The sequence below is a fragment of the Bombus vancouverensis genome, chromosome 8 (assembly GCF_051014615.1).
Source record: "Bombus vancouverensis nearcticus chromosome 8, iyBomVanc1_principal, whole genome shotgun sequence".
In the NCBI taxonomy this organism is placed as follows: domain Eukaryota; kingdom Metazoa; phylum Arthropoda; class Insecta; order Hymenoptera; family Apidae; genus Bombus; species Bombus vancouverensis.
The window spans coordinates 897,777-911,500 of NC_134918.1; the positions used below are offsets into that span (position 1 = coordinate 897,777).

Here is a 13,724-nt window from a genome sequence, read left to right on the forward strand (position 1 = left end):
AATTAATGATAAATCGGAAGCAGTACTTTATTACCTTTTTTCGTAATCGAAAGATGTATGATACGTGAAATTAAATTGTTGCAATTAAAATCATATTAATTATATCAAAATTAAACGCACGATTCGTCGAAGTGTTAATTGACTTTAGGCATTGTTATTAAAATTACAAGAGACTATGATATCTCTATCAACTGCAACTCTCAATCCATTCGAAAGAATTTTTTTTATTTTATCAACAGCTTGACAATTAAACGAGCTGAGAATGATGAAACCTTTAAATAACAAAACTGCTCTATGATATTTCATATTATCAGATGCCAATCTTTTTACTGTATATTAATTTTTAAAAGTGAATTTCATCTTCCATGTACTACGACGGCGCTAATAAAACCGGTTTAGAATTCATTATATTTTCGATTAATCCCATGTTAGCAAAACTATCCTTTTATTTGATTCTGGATCTAAATGAGTATATCTTCGCTCTCTTTGTAAAATTCAAAATATTGTCGTAGTATTGAAACAGTGAAGATATCAAAATACTGTTTCTCTTAACAACTATACCTTTGACTTCTTCAAACGTTAATTAAGATCCAAGATGTTTTTTGCAATTTTAGCTGTTTTATTCCGTTTGTTAATATTCCGTTTTAGTTCGCTTTATAGGCGTCGAGTATTACTTCTTTAAATTCTTCTTCATTGATATTAGTTAGTTACTTATCGTCTCTTTCTCACGAGATTCTCACAAACGGTTCGAATCTAGTTTGCTTGGTACTTGAGTCCATTAATTAATTAATTTTATCTAAAATTACTATAATATATAGTAAATAATAATAATAAATATAATTAAAATTATAAATAATTTTATCTAAAAAGTTATTCAACCTTGAATTCTCTCAAATCGTTGAGATCGTGTACTAGGCGAAAGGACAAGCAAGTGGCACTATCGGACGAATAACAATTTCTTTGCAATTTTCACAATCAGAATGCTTGGACGCAGCAGCCGTCAACAGAGAGAGGAGAAGAGAGAGAGAAAGAGAAAGAGAGAGAGAGAGAGAGGAAAAGAAAAGACACATAACTAAAAAATCGCATAAAGACCCCAGTATCCTTTACTACGCTTACATATTCAAAAAATCAGCTGATATACAAGTAAATATCCTAATATTAGTTAGTTATCTCTTCTTTATTATGAAATACTTATAGAGGATTCGAATCTGGTCTAGTTAGTTCTTAGCTTCGTTGTTAACTTTATCTAAAAAGTTCTTCAAATCGTTGAGGTCTCACAAGAGGCAAAAGGGCAAGTGGCACTGTCGAGTTAATAACAATTTATTCGCAGTTCTCGGAGTTCTCTGGCTCGCATGGCGCAAAAGGCGAGAGAAAAGAGAGAAAGAGAGAAAACGATGGAGAACCATGGTTTGCGCGTGTGTCGCAATGTCCCTTAACGGCTGACGGCTGTTAGAGAACCGGTCGACCTCGATACACCTCAGCCTGCCTCTCCGCTGCGTAGTACACCGGCTAATATACGTATTCTCGATACGAGCACCATGTCCGGTTTCAATGTACACGCACAATTATTTCTACGATTGGTAAATTTGTCTACTACGTGCGTAATTAGACTCCTATGCGCGTCGTTTCTTTTTCGATCTTTCGGCGATCGAACGGAAACTGTTCCTTGTGTTTCTTGCGTTTTATCAGTTGTAACAGGAACACTGTGTGCGATTGGTTCGCTATTCTGTAACTTGTGAAACTGAAGTCACGCGAAGCTAATATTAATAAGAATTTTAATTCTCAGTTGGTATCGTCGAGTCGTAGATAACCACGTCAATTTTCGATACATTTAATTTAGGTGTTTTCATTCCAAGATATCAGATTTTTATCTGAATTCTATATCTTACACGATAAATATCATTGACGGGTTTCATCGTGTAAAATATAAAATTTCTTAATTAAAATTTACAAATTAGTACCAACTTTAATCGCTCATTAATTTTAATTACTTTTAATTAATTTTTAAAATTTGTTTTTTGATTTGCATTATTCTGAAAAGTTCACCTGAAAGTATTTTCTTCAAGAAAAATATGCGATTGGATAGAAAAAGAACGTGATTACTATTGTGAAATAAGTTTAAAATATGTCCGACAATAAACGAATTATTTAAAAATCAATCAAATTTAAAATAACATGTCAAGATGTAAATATTCTAATATCTTAGTATCCGAACAATACATAAATATCTTAATAATATTCTTTGCCAGACATCGACAAAACGAAAAAATGCAACACACAAGCAATACATAAATATTAACAACCAATATACGCATCACCACAGTCCTCTGCTCAACATTTTCGTCGAACAAATTATCCACCTTTCAGTTTACGCGATCCGTCGACTATTTTAACGCTGGCTTTTCAGACCACGTACCCCAGCCACCAGTAGTCGAGAATATATCGGCCATTTTTCTCAAACTAACCGCAGCGGTCACTATGTTTAGCCAGTGAGACCGGTAATTTTTACTTTCAATTTCTTTTCCTCTCTTTTTTTCTTTCTACCTCGCTTTTCCCCTCTCCTCCTTTTACTGTTTCTTTCAGGTATACGTGTCACGGGGAATCGGCACAAGATACACACCGGTAATACATTGAGGGATTCGTAATTGGGTCCGATCGGATCCCTGTCGATGAAGTTATCGCAAGAAATAGTCCAGGCAATTAGCTTGCTCGATAATTACCGGTGCTCGCTCTGTCTGTTAAAAAACGACTACGGCCGAAGAGGAAATTGACAGCACAGTTACGCTTGGTACTCGTTGCTTTTGCGTACTAAATCGCCTATATCAAAACTACACGAAAAATCTTGTCTCTTATGTTTCACTTTATTATAAACTCTGCTTCATTACATGTACGTCAATGCGTTCTTCTTATTCCATAGACAAAAGCATTAAAGTACTTATGTGTAGATATGTTTAATTTAAGATATTTAAATTTTAATTTCACACAAATTTTTTCATTTCTTGTCTTGTATGAAAGACAAGAAGAACGTAAGCGCCAGATTACGGCTCTCGCGTCTTTCCTTGTTTTCATATATAAAGTTTTACAAAATTAAAATTAAACATATTTAGACACAAATACTTTAATAATTTTGTACAAGAAATAAGAAAATCGCATAGGCTGGCATATAAAGAAATATAAAATTTAATTTAAAAAAATTATGGAAACATCTAAATGTTTAAAAATATGACCATGAAAATGAATATGTCACATTATGATACGTGTCCCTTTGTACCAAACAATTCATTCCTCACATCATTACAAAAAGAATATCTTTTCGCAACAGAGTTACTGAGACGCTCCATATCCTTTAAATATCTTGTAATTTCTTCAAATAGGTATTTTCAGATTTGTTTCAAATTTTAACAATATGATCATGATAGTCGAGTTAATGAAAAATTCAAAACAGTACTGATGAGATTTCAAAATGTTTAACAAATATAATATATATATATAATATAATATATGAAGATATCTACAAGTGGTCGAATACTTTCGTGATCCCGTGTATGTATGTATATAGATCTAATAAAGAATTAATTGAAAAGGTACTATTATATTTTATTAATAAGCAGTTGTTAACAAATGAATAGAGTAATATGTCTTTAGATTCAATAACCTACTTGCGTAGGCAGTACGAGTATTTAGAATGAAATCAATCATTAAATAAGAATTTTTGTGCAATTAGAATGTTTCAATATGCGTTTTAATGTTTCAAATGCAACAAAACAATAAATCTCGGCAACTAATGAGCGCAATTAATCATTTCTGAGCCCCATTCTTCTTCTTCATCGTTCCAGCACATCTAAGAGACATAGAATCGATAAGAAAGGTATAACGATTAATAAGTGGTGCAACGTGTTCCACTTTCTGATAATGCATAATGAAGCACTGTGTTATAGCATTTATAACCGAGATTCAATTTTTTGTCAGTTATCTTAATATATGTGTATTATTTTCTTCTTTGTATTTTATTAATGTTTTTATTATTTTGTTAACTGTTTGAATAATATGAAAATCATCTACAATGAAAGAGTGCTATAAAGACTCTATCTCTAATTGCTCTAAAGACAAAAACTTAGTTTTGATAAGAATTGACAGATGAAAATAATCGGAGAAATAAAAAACTATTCTAATTTTTATCAATAATTACACTTTTGCGGTCCATAAAATTTCGCCAATTTATCAGATAATTTTAAAAATTACATTTCTGGACTTTAATCGTGAAGTGATACTAAAATCAGATCAACAGAAATGTACTTATCATATTGTTTTCTTGTGACCTTCGTATCTTCTTATACCGAATATCCTACACGCAATTTGAGGCAAGCTATAGCCCTAAAACGGTAGATAAGAGAAGAAAATAATTTCATTTGGCAAGATTAAATTGTTTCGAACGATGTATGACGTTTCTAATATTTAAAAACCATCTCTATTTTTTCAAATTTATACATTTTTATATTTATTTATACATTTATTTATACATTTTTTAATACTTTGATCCACAGATCTTTGCGTTCTCTATAGGAAAGTATTATAAGGTATTTAGATCGAAACTTGATTAGCTGAAAGGTATATCGACTTTAATTTTACACAACTTATCGTATGAAAGACAAAGAAAGACGCAGTACTTTTATATTCATATTTCCCTTCTCTGTCATACACTCAATCTGATGAAATTTAAATTGAATTGTATTTTAAACTTGTATTTCAGATTCAAATTTCCTTATACTTTAATACAGAGAATAAAAAAACGCATCGATTAACGCAAAAAATTTATGTCTATTTAAAAAATAGAGATGACCTTACAATTTAAAAAATACCATCACTTCCAGAAATATATACGCCAGATCACGTATTATTCGAAACTGTTTAATTTTGTCTTAAAATTTATTTTTTATGTTTCACCGTATTTCAGAACTGTAGTTAGTCCTAGTTACATAGGATAATCTGTATATAAACTTATTGTCCTTATATCGTACAAAAGAATTTGTTAATACTAATGATTTATAACTCGTGACTTGCAAAATTTCATTAATAATATTAGCTAAATTATGTGGAAGAGGTCGTCTTAACATTTGCTTTCTTATGCGATTGCGTTATGCATTTATCATAGCATAGACAACAAACAATCGTACACACGCGATCATCTAAATACTCCAACAAACGCGATTTAATAAATCTACAAACTGTCATCGCCTTCTCGTACCGGACAATGCAATTTCATTAATAACGTGATGTTCAACGCGTCGACCGATCGACCGAAACTCAAAACCGATCTCGTTAAACCGATACCTAAATACCGTGAACAAAACCAATCGAGGGAAAACAAAAAAAAAAAAAAAAAAAAAAAGAAAGAAAACCAACAAAACACGAGAGTATAATAGGATAAAGCGCGCTCGACGGAACCGCCATTCAATCTCTATCGTCCGAAAAATAACCCCATCTACTATTTATAAACACGCAAAAACTGAGAATAAAAATAGAAAAATAAAAAAAAAGGAAATAAAAGCAAAACAAAATCCAAGTATATATAGAATGAATTTTATATAAAAAGATGGGAATGTGTTGGTCAATCGAGCAGAAGGTGATAGGATGTGAAGTAGCGACACTTCTTCTTTGACAAATATATGTATAATCTCTCTTTGTTTGTTCATAGTAAATAAACTGTGCATTTGTACGCGCTTATGCAAAATTTGAACGCGCACAAATCCACAAAATTCACATAATACGCAAGGATATGAAAGTATATGAAATATACAATGTACAGTACTCGTTATAATATTTAATAAATTACAGCATTCTCCACCGAGATTCCATTCTTTTAATTATGTTCCAAAAAATATGAAGTTGCATAAGTATTCTCAGTTTAGTATAACATTGTTCCAAAGTATACAATGACGAACTAATTTCAGATATATCGTACGCCAAGTGATTAAGAGGAAGAGCAGAATACCATGCAAATACTTTCGTTACTCCCTGTAATTCTCTCAATTTGCAACTTTGATATGTCCGATACACACGTAGAAAGAGCTAAAACCGCAATCGGCGCGGCAACGGTGCCAATGATAAAATCCCTCTCCGACGCAAACTGCATCGCGTACCGCAGTTGTGTTCGGCTGCACCAGCCAACCGATAGCTAAACACCGGTGCGCGGATCTTGTTCGTGAAAGTAACGGGCCTGCCGGATCGTTTATATTTTTCAATGCAACCACGGTTCTCTCGGTTGGCCGGGTTTATGATTTTGCTTAATTAATGGTCGCCTCCCCCGTGGCCTCCGCCGTAGTCCATCCCTTCAACTCTATCGTCCAACGTTAACCCCTCTTCTCTATTCACTATTTTCCCCACCATTGCCAACGCCTCCCCACCCATGCCAGAACGACCAGCAACAACCTGGTGGCCATTAGCCTGCACGGATTGCGCAATTTCGGGAAATTGCGAAGTAATTCGCGGTTGCGGCCAGTCTCGCTCTGGAGGAAGGAGAGAGAGGAGAGGAGAGAGAGAGAGAGAGAGAGAGAGAGAAAGAGAGAGAGAGATTCTGGGAAAGCACGGCAGGTTTGAGGTTTTGTTGAATAGATATACAGAGTGTCGATATATTTTCGAGTGATTGATTTGGTTGGTTAAAGAACGAAAGAAAGTTGGGCTAAAAGAAGACAATAAAGCTAGAGATCCACCGCAAAACTAAGCTGTGATGTGTCGAATTAAAAAATATTTGGGTTTATAAAAACACGAAGTTTACGGTTCCATAATTTCCACCAACAATGTTTTATCTGTTTCGTATTCATCTATTTCATTCTTGTACAGCACAGCTTACAATTAGCTTAGTTTTGAGCGGAAACGGTTTCGTATATTACGTATTGAAGCAAATATTTTTAAACATATCATAGCATAGTATAGCCTAGTTTAGTTTTTTCGGCGGATACCCGACTTCAACTTTTTAAGGTACAGAATCTTAAGGCAAAAGAAGGACTCTGATTGCACAGAAATTTTATTTAAAACTACGAATGCTCTGGATAAGTTTTGACCACGTAGTGACTAGATCAATACATGCTTCTTCCTATGCGTCTATTAAACGTGTGTTAGTCATATCTGTGACAGAACGGAATCGAGAGATATATTGTGAATCGTTGTGCTTGCAGTTATCTTAATATTTTGAAATGGAATTAAAAACATCTCCTATGCTTATAAATATAAGCACTAAGCGGTTGGACACTTTTCATCCCTCAATGTCCCAAAAAGTTAAGAAAATCGTTCGAAGTTAATCTCTTATTTATGGTTGTGGAATTTAAGAGAGTTTGGGAAGGTAGAGTTGACTTATCCTTAGATTGCCAAACGTAACTTTACACGGAATAATTCATTATATGATGCATAGATTCTATGATCATAGAGGAAGTACAGTTGGTCACGGAAGTATTCGACTGCTTGTAGAAATTTTTTATGAGTACATTCTGTGTCTTATGTGGAAACATTTTGAAATTTCATTAGCACTGCAACGAGACTCGATGATTATGTTCGTATGATTTGAAACAAATTTGAAAATGTATACAGACGCTACAGGATATTGCAAGTGTGTGTGTGTGTGTGCGTGCGCGCGCGCATTAAACAGTCACACACAATTATCAATTTTATTAACATCAATATGTATTCAATAGGTGTGAGCTAACGATCGTATTAAAAGAAGTGATTCTTAGCCAAATTTCATAAGCGCATATTTGTGGAAATTTTATACAAGCAAAAAGAAAATTTAGCGAGAGTTACAATTAACAAAACTAGAATTTATGATACTTGAAATTAGTGCTACAATATTATATGATCACATCACTCAAAATTTCACAAAAAGAATTATATGTCTTTTATTTGCAAATATTTGCTTGCACGTTATCATTGATTTGTATATATGCTTAAAGAAAGATATCACGTATAGAAATATTTATTATGTAAAAATTGAATACCAACTTCCTCGTATTTCATTCTAATTTTTTATATTTACATTAACTGTCTGATTAAGCTACTTCTACTAAAATATTAAATATAACAGAATTTAAAATTAAGTTAAATCAAGTTATGCATTCGAATTGAATCAATAACACGACTGTTTTCTCGATTAGAAAAATTTGATTTATAATACTTAAGAATATATGAATTCTACCAAATTGTCTAAATGTGTTAAGTTTTTAGTTACATCAAATTATTACTATCCATTTACTAATTTTACGTTTCAAACACTTCCATTTATAAAAATCAAACACGTGACACGTGCTTTCAAAAAATACGTGACAGAAAAACCATATAGATGAGTTTGATGACCTACCTCGTGCGAATTGCATTTAGAAATTCATCCAGCCTCCTAGAAGAAATTCACCGTCCGCCACGTGTATCGCGAAAATGTTTTACGCAATAAGCTACGAGTACAGTCAAATATTTGACACATTAAAGCATAGTACTATACCAACTCAAAAAAGAAAAGAGAAGCCCGAATAGAAAGATTAATTAAAACTATCAAACTTGAATAAATAAAGGAAAAATTATATAAATTAAGGCTATTTCTGTCAGCAAATTATTAAAATAAAAACGTCAATCCTTATCTAGTGTGTCGACAACACTTTTCATTTACCATCACCACTATTTTAATTAAAAAAGAGAAAAGAGAAAAAAGATAGGAAGAAAAAATAGTTACAGCAAAAGGAGTAACAAAACGTAAAATAAAGTAATAACCGCGATCAATGGCGAGCTATTTAAAAAGAAGGGGGGAAAATAAAAAAAGAAATGGCTACAATACCGATGCTATTCTGAGTACTGAGTTCCCAGTCTTTCATGAGGATTTCTCGGGCAGGTCAGGATGACGGCGACGTGGGTGCACCTATAATGCAGACAGTGAGATCGTACATGTAGAATTACAGTTGTAGATATAAGAGGAATCATGCGGTTGTTGAATATTCGCAAATTGTGTTGCACTGTGGTCGTCAAATGTTCGTCAAACTTTATGAAATAATTAATACTTCTTCGAATTTCAGCTATTTCAATTATAGTAACATTTGTACTTTTTGGTCTAAAACGTGTATCGTACAGGATATTGAAAAGAGCATCGAGTAAATTTTACAAACATATACTGTTAGGTATATGTATATACATGTATATGGAACGGATGGATGGTGCATATGAATAGATGTTCTTTGTGTGTTTTTGTAGTTTGAGTTTGGTACGATAATTAATTATTAGAGCGATCATTAAGTTTTGGTTTACTGTGAACTATCAGACATATCACAAAAAGAAATATTTACTATAAATTATGTATATTTAGTATTAAGAAGATTTGATGGATAATCATTAAATGAATGAATAGATCGTGAATATTTATGCAAATTCATGATCTTATAAACATAATTAAATATATAAATAGAAAATTGTTTTATCTAGTAAATATTTTAAAGCATAGTATATTTCAGGTATTTTGTATATTTTGTATATTCTTGTTATTACTGTGCATTTGGTACTTCGAAATTTCTCATAAATGCATAAAAATCCGCAGTCTAATCACGAATAATCGAAATATTCACGTGCGCTATTTTAAATAAATTTATATTTGGCAACAGTAACATAAAACATTCTTTGTTCCAACTCGATAATTTTTCAATGTCTGATTTATTTTGCAAGAAACTATACGTGAAGAAATTATAGCAACTCCGTACCAAGAATTTTCGAACTGTAGAAATTACATATACGATATTTCGAAGTGTCGTGTATAAAACTACGTGTATAAAATTTCATTTAAAAAGGCGACATTTACAAAATTGCAATCATTAGTTCCTCGTTTTATAGTTAACATTAAATATAAACAGTCTTCTTTTATTAATTCCTAGACAAAAATATCCCACAAAAATGCCTTACATATAGACACGTCTGTTACAAAATCTTGTTTCTGTTTTGACAAATAATTTTTGTTTTGGAAATCTATGCTTCTTTCATAATCCTATAAGATTATAAAATTATGGATAGATTATAGAATATGATTGGTTTAAGCCTTGATATCCAGGAATGTTTAGATTAGTATAACTTTGTAAATTGTGGAATTAGATCTGTTGATTTTTATAGATAATTTAGAATTCGTAATTGAATATCTTATTAGATTGGTTAAAACATTCATATCTCAATTATTAAAAATGGCTAATAATATTATTAGCAATTGTAAGTTTTTTATAAGTTGGTATAAATATAAAAAATATTTAATAATTAATATTTAAAAAATGGAATATTTAAAATAATTTGTGAGAGCTCAGAGCATTTGGATAAAATTATAATGTTTTACAGCAAATGTAAATGGAACAAAGTGAAAAAGTAGTATCAATTAATCAATTGATTCCAATAATCTAATTTCAAGAAATTAAGCATTCATAGAAGCAATAATCGCATTCAGTTGATAGATTGAGTTATATGCTGAAAACGATGCATCATTAGAATTCATGAAGGATTTGATGCATAATTGACTAAAAGTAAAAGACTAAAAGTACTCTATTTATCTGAGTAATATATACAAATATATGTTGTATATATTTAATTTTAGAACATGTGTTAAAATGAGTCAGTAGTCAGTATAATTAATGTAAAATAGCACTATTTAGAATCTATTAGATTTATTTAGGAGTTGTACCTGAACGATTTCACCTTCTATACATAAAACGTGATAAACGTCATAAACGTGTAAAAGTGAAATAATTTGCCACTATGTATATTTGGTTACCATTTTAATATCAGAATAATGCGTCAAGCACTTGAATAACATTAAATACCGCAAAGCTACCGTAAGTGCAACGTTCGTAATGTACCGAAGAAAAATACCATGAACGCGATAAATTATTACACTAAGTCGACTCGACACGACACAATGCAATAATAACAACAATAATAACAGCTTGCAAACGCGAGTAGGATTTTCTTGCGCTTGTCACGAAGGACCGGACGTCCTGACTTTCACGCGGACTCTATAGTGAAATCGGCTTATTAAGGTGCGTTTAGACCAGACAAGCGAATGTTTCGTCGTTTGGTGATTGTTCGTCGAACATTCTAGTATAATTCCTTATGAAAAAGTAAGAAAAGAATACTTATATATTTTTCGTACAGAGCTTACTTTTCGAGCAATTTGAGTATGAAAATCTATGAAGTATACTTGAACTGAAAGTAGCTCATTTTGGCCTGGACAGGAATAAATAATCGGCAGGAAGTTATTCTACGTATGAAAATAAGTCGAAAATGGAGAATAACATACAAAGCGTCACAAGACGCTTTATTATGAAAAAAATAAGTTATCATATATGGGCCAATTTTGAACTTAACATGTTCAAACTGTTCTTGTGTATGTAAATATGAAATTTTTAACGGAAAAATTTTATTTCATATTTTTTCTTTATTTGTACATATAAAATTACCTTCTGCTGATTTTTTACTAATACCTAGCCGATAATTAATCAAATGCAAGCATACTTGGTAAATTTTCGGTTTCCTTGAAATCTAAGCCTTTTTACTTTTTCATAAGGAATCATCTCACGCCCGGTAGTATATATATTCAGCCACACCCAGTATAAGAGTATACTTATAATTACAATGTTCTTCGTCAGATATTGTTGTCACGAATCCGAGTAACGACTGAACTGGAAATAACTACGTACATATTAAACATTGTAGATGTTCCATGATCTAATCTTTACGAACGTTCGTACGGACACGCCATGAAGAAAATCTTTTGACGTAAAAAAGTTTACAAACAGATTGCTCGATGTTCATTTGCATCAAACGAGGACGAAAGAATGCCCCTGCTCTCGTTTTACGTTCTTATCCCTTTGGTTTAAACGCACCTTTACTTACGATCCGCTCATAAGCAAGCGGGTGACTCGTGGTTACGCTCGCTCGCATCTTCGGAAAGCGTGGAGACGAGGAGCTAGCGAATGGGTTAGTATTAAGAGCAATATAACCGTGCACACGCTTTTCCATATCGAGACCGACATTATGTAACGCGATTGTCTTGAATCACGTCGTTAGAGTGCTATCAAACCGCGTCACAGGAATTTATGGCAAACCGCCTTACAAGAATGATTCTTTGTTTGTGAAGCTTCGAAACAATTATACATATATTTATATATATTATACAAGGTAGTTGGTAACTGGCGATACAAGCGGAAAGGGGGTGATTCTACGCGAAAAAAGAAGTCGAAAATATAGAATAAAAATTTTTCGTTTAAAAAAAATTTTTTAAAAATTCTATATTTTTGACTTCTTTTTTCGCGTAGAATCACCCCTTTTCCGCTTGTACCACCAGTTACCAACCACCATATACATATACACAAGGTACTTTGCTGCACATTTGATTTGGAAAAATTTTATATTGTACTGTGAAGGTGAATTTCATTTCATTTTACTTAAAGTACGTTACGTTAGGTTAAACACGAATAATTTTTCATTTGCAGATTTTTGCAATGATTAGAAGTAATTAGAACGTATTTGTCTAAATATTCGATTCGGAAGACTTTGAATTTGTACTGGAAAAATGGATTTTATTTAATTTCCCTTAGGTTAGGTTAGATTAAGTTAAATTGGAACGACTTTAAAAAGCGTAACTTTGAAGCCATGGGAAATTTTTACCTAGATTATGGACTCTCTGGTTGTGAGTAAAAATTTGGTTGGTTTGGATTAAGTTTGAGTTATATTTGGATTAGGTTATGTTGTATTGGTGTGCGACATTGAAGTAATTTGAAACTGTTTCAGGCTTCTAGAGTTTTGAATTGTACCTACAGAGTTTTGGCTCGGTTTGCGAATATCGGTTTTTTTGCTTCTGTATTGATATTTTAATACGAATTTGACGGAAGTGTTTTTATATGTCGTTTAACGTTGCTTCTTTGTTCATTGTTGAAAGTATCACACTATAAGGAAATAAATTTGACAATTTGAAGAATGATTGTATTTTTAAATTAGGATTTAGAACCTAATTAAGGTATCTCATCAAGCTCAGATATTTTCCAAAACCACTTATGACATTCGTCGTGGTAAGAAATTGACTTTTATTTGCATGATTTTTAGAGTAGGAAGCAATGATGGGTTAAAAAACACCAAAGTTTAGGTTATGTAATCATTAGAGCAAATGAGCGATGTATTAACAATATAATAATAATGATTACCATACAAATTGTGATCCAATATTAGTAAAGTGTAGTATTACAAATAGCTCTATTGTTATTAGCTATTTGATTAAAAGTGAAAATTATATATTTTTATTATAACTCAGAATTCTTGCATTCGTATTAAGCTTCATAATAGGTTCGTTTTTGTTTTCTTAACAAGATATCAAAGATCGTCATTTATATATATGTCGGAGTCAGGTTGGCATTTTGGGGCATTCGATGAACCTTTACTTACTTTACCGTCGCGGATGTAGCTAATACTTATCAGTGCAAATGTGGACACTACAAGAGGCTATGAGTAATGGCAATAGGGTGGTGACAGCGAATTCAGGTTCGATAACGAATCCGCGGTCCACAGGATGACGAGTACCAACGTAATACACGATTCGGATAACTCAGTCAGCAATTCGTCCAACGATTAATTAACTAACCCATAATCCAAATGAAACTGCCCTTATACATTTCTGTCCCCACTTCTCGGGTCAATCTTTGTTTTTAAGGAGAGTCATATAATCATTT

General features: G+C 32.2%; 1 protein-coding gene across 12 annotated transcripts in view; it reads right to left on the minus strand.

Moving 5' to 3' along the window:
* scalloped (TEA domain transcription factor 1 homolog scalloped) overlaps positions 1-13,724 on the minus strand; it is a 337,742-nt gene that overhangs the window by 195,034 nt on the left and 128,984 nt on the right. For 10 of the 12 annotated variants that reach the window (XM_033347952.2, XM_033347948.2, XM_076620563.1 and 7 more), the window contains one exon: positions 8,816-8,896. The exons of 1 other annotated variant lie outside the window; for it this stretch is intronic. In XM_033347952.2, the coding sequence (XP_033203843.1) occupies positions 8,816-8,852 (37 nt within the window). In that variant the 5' untranslated portion in view covers positions 8,853-8,896. Of the gene's footprint in view, positions 1-8,347; positions 8,379-8,815; positions 8,897-13,724 lie in introns of those variants that run through there. One more of the 12 variants, XM_076620565.1, reaches the window with a different exon arrangement.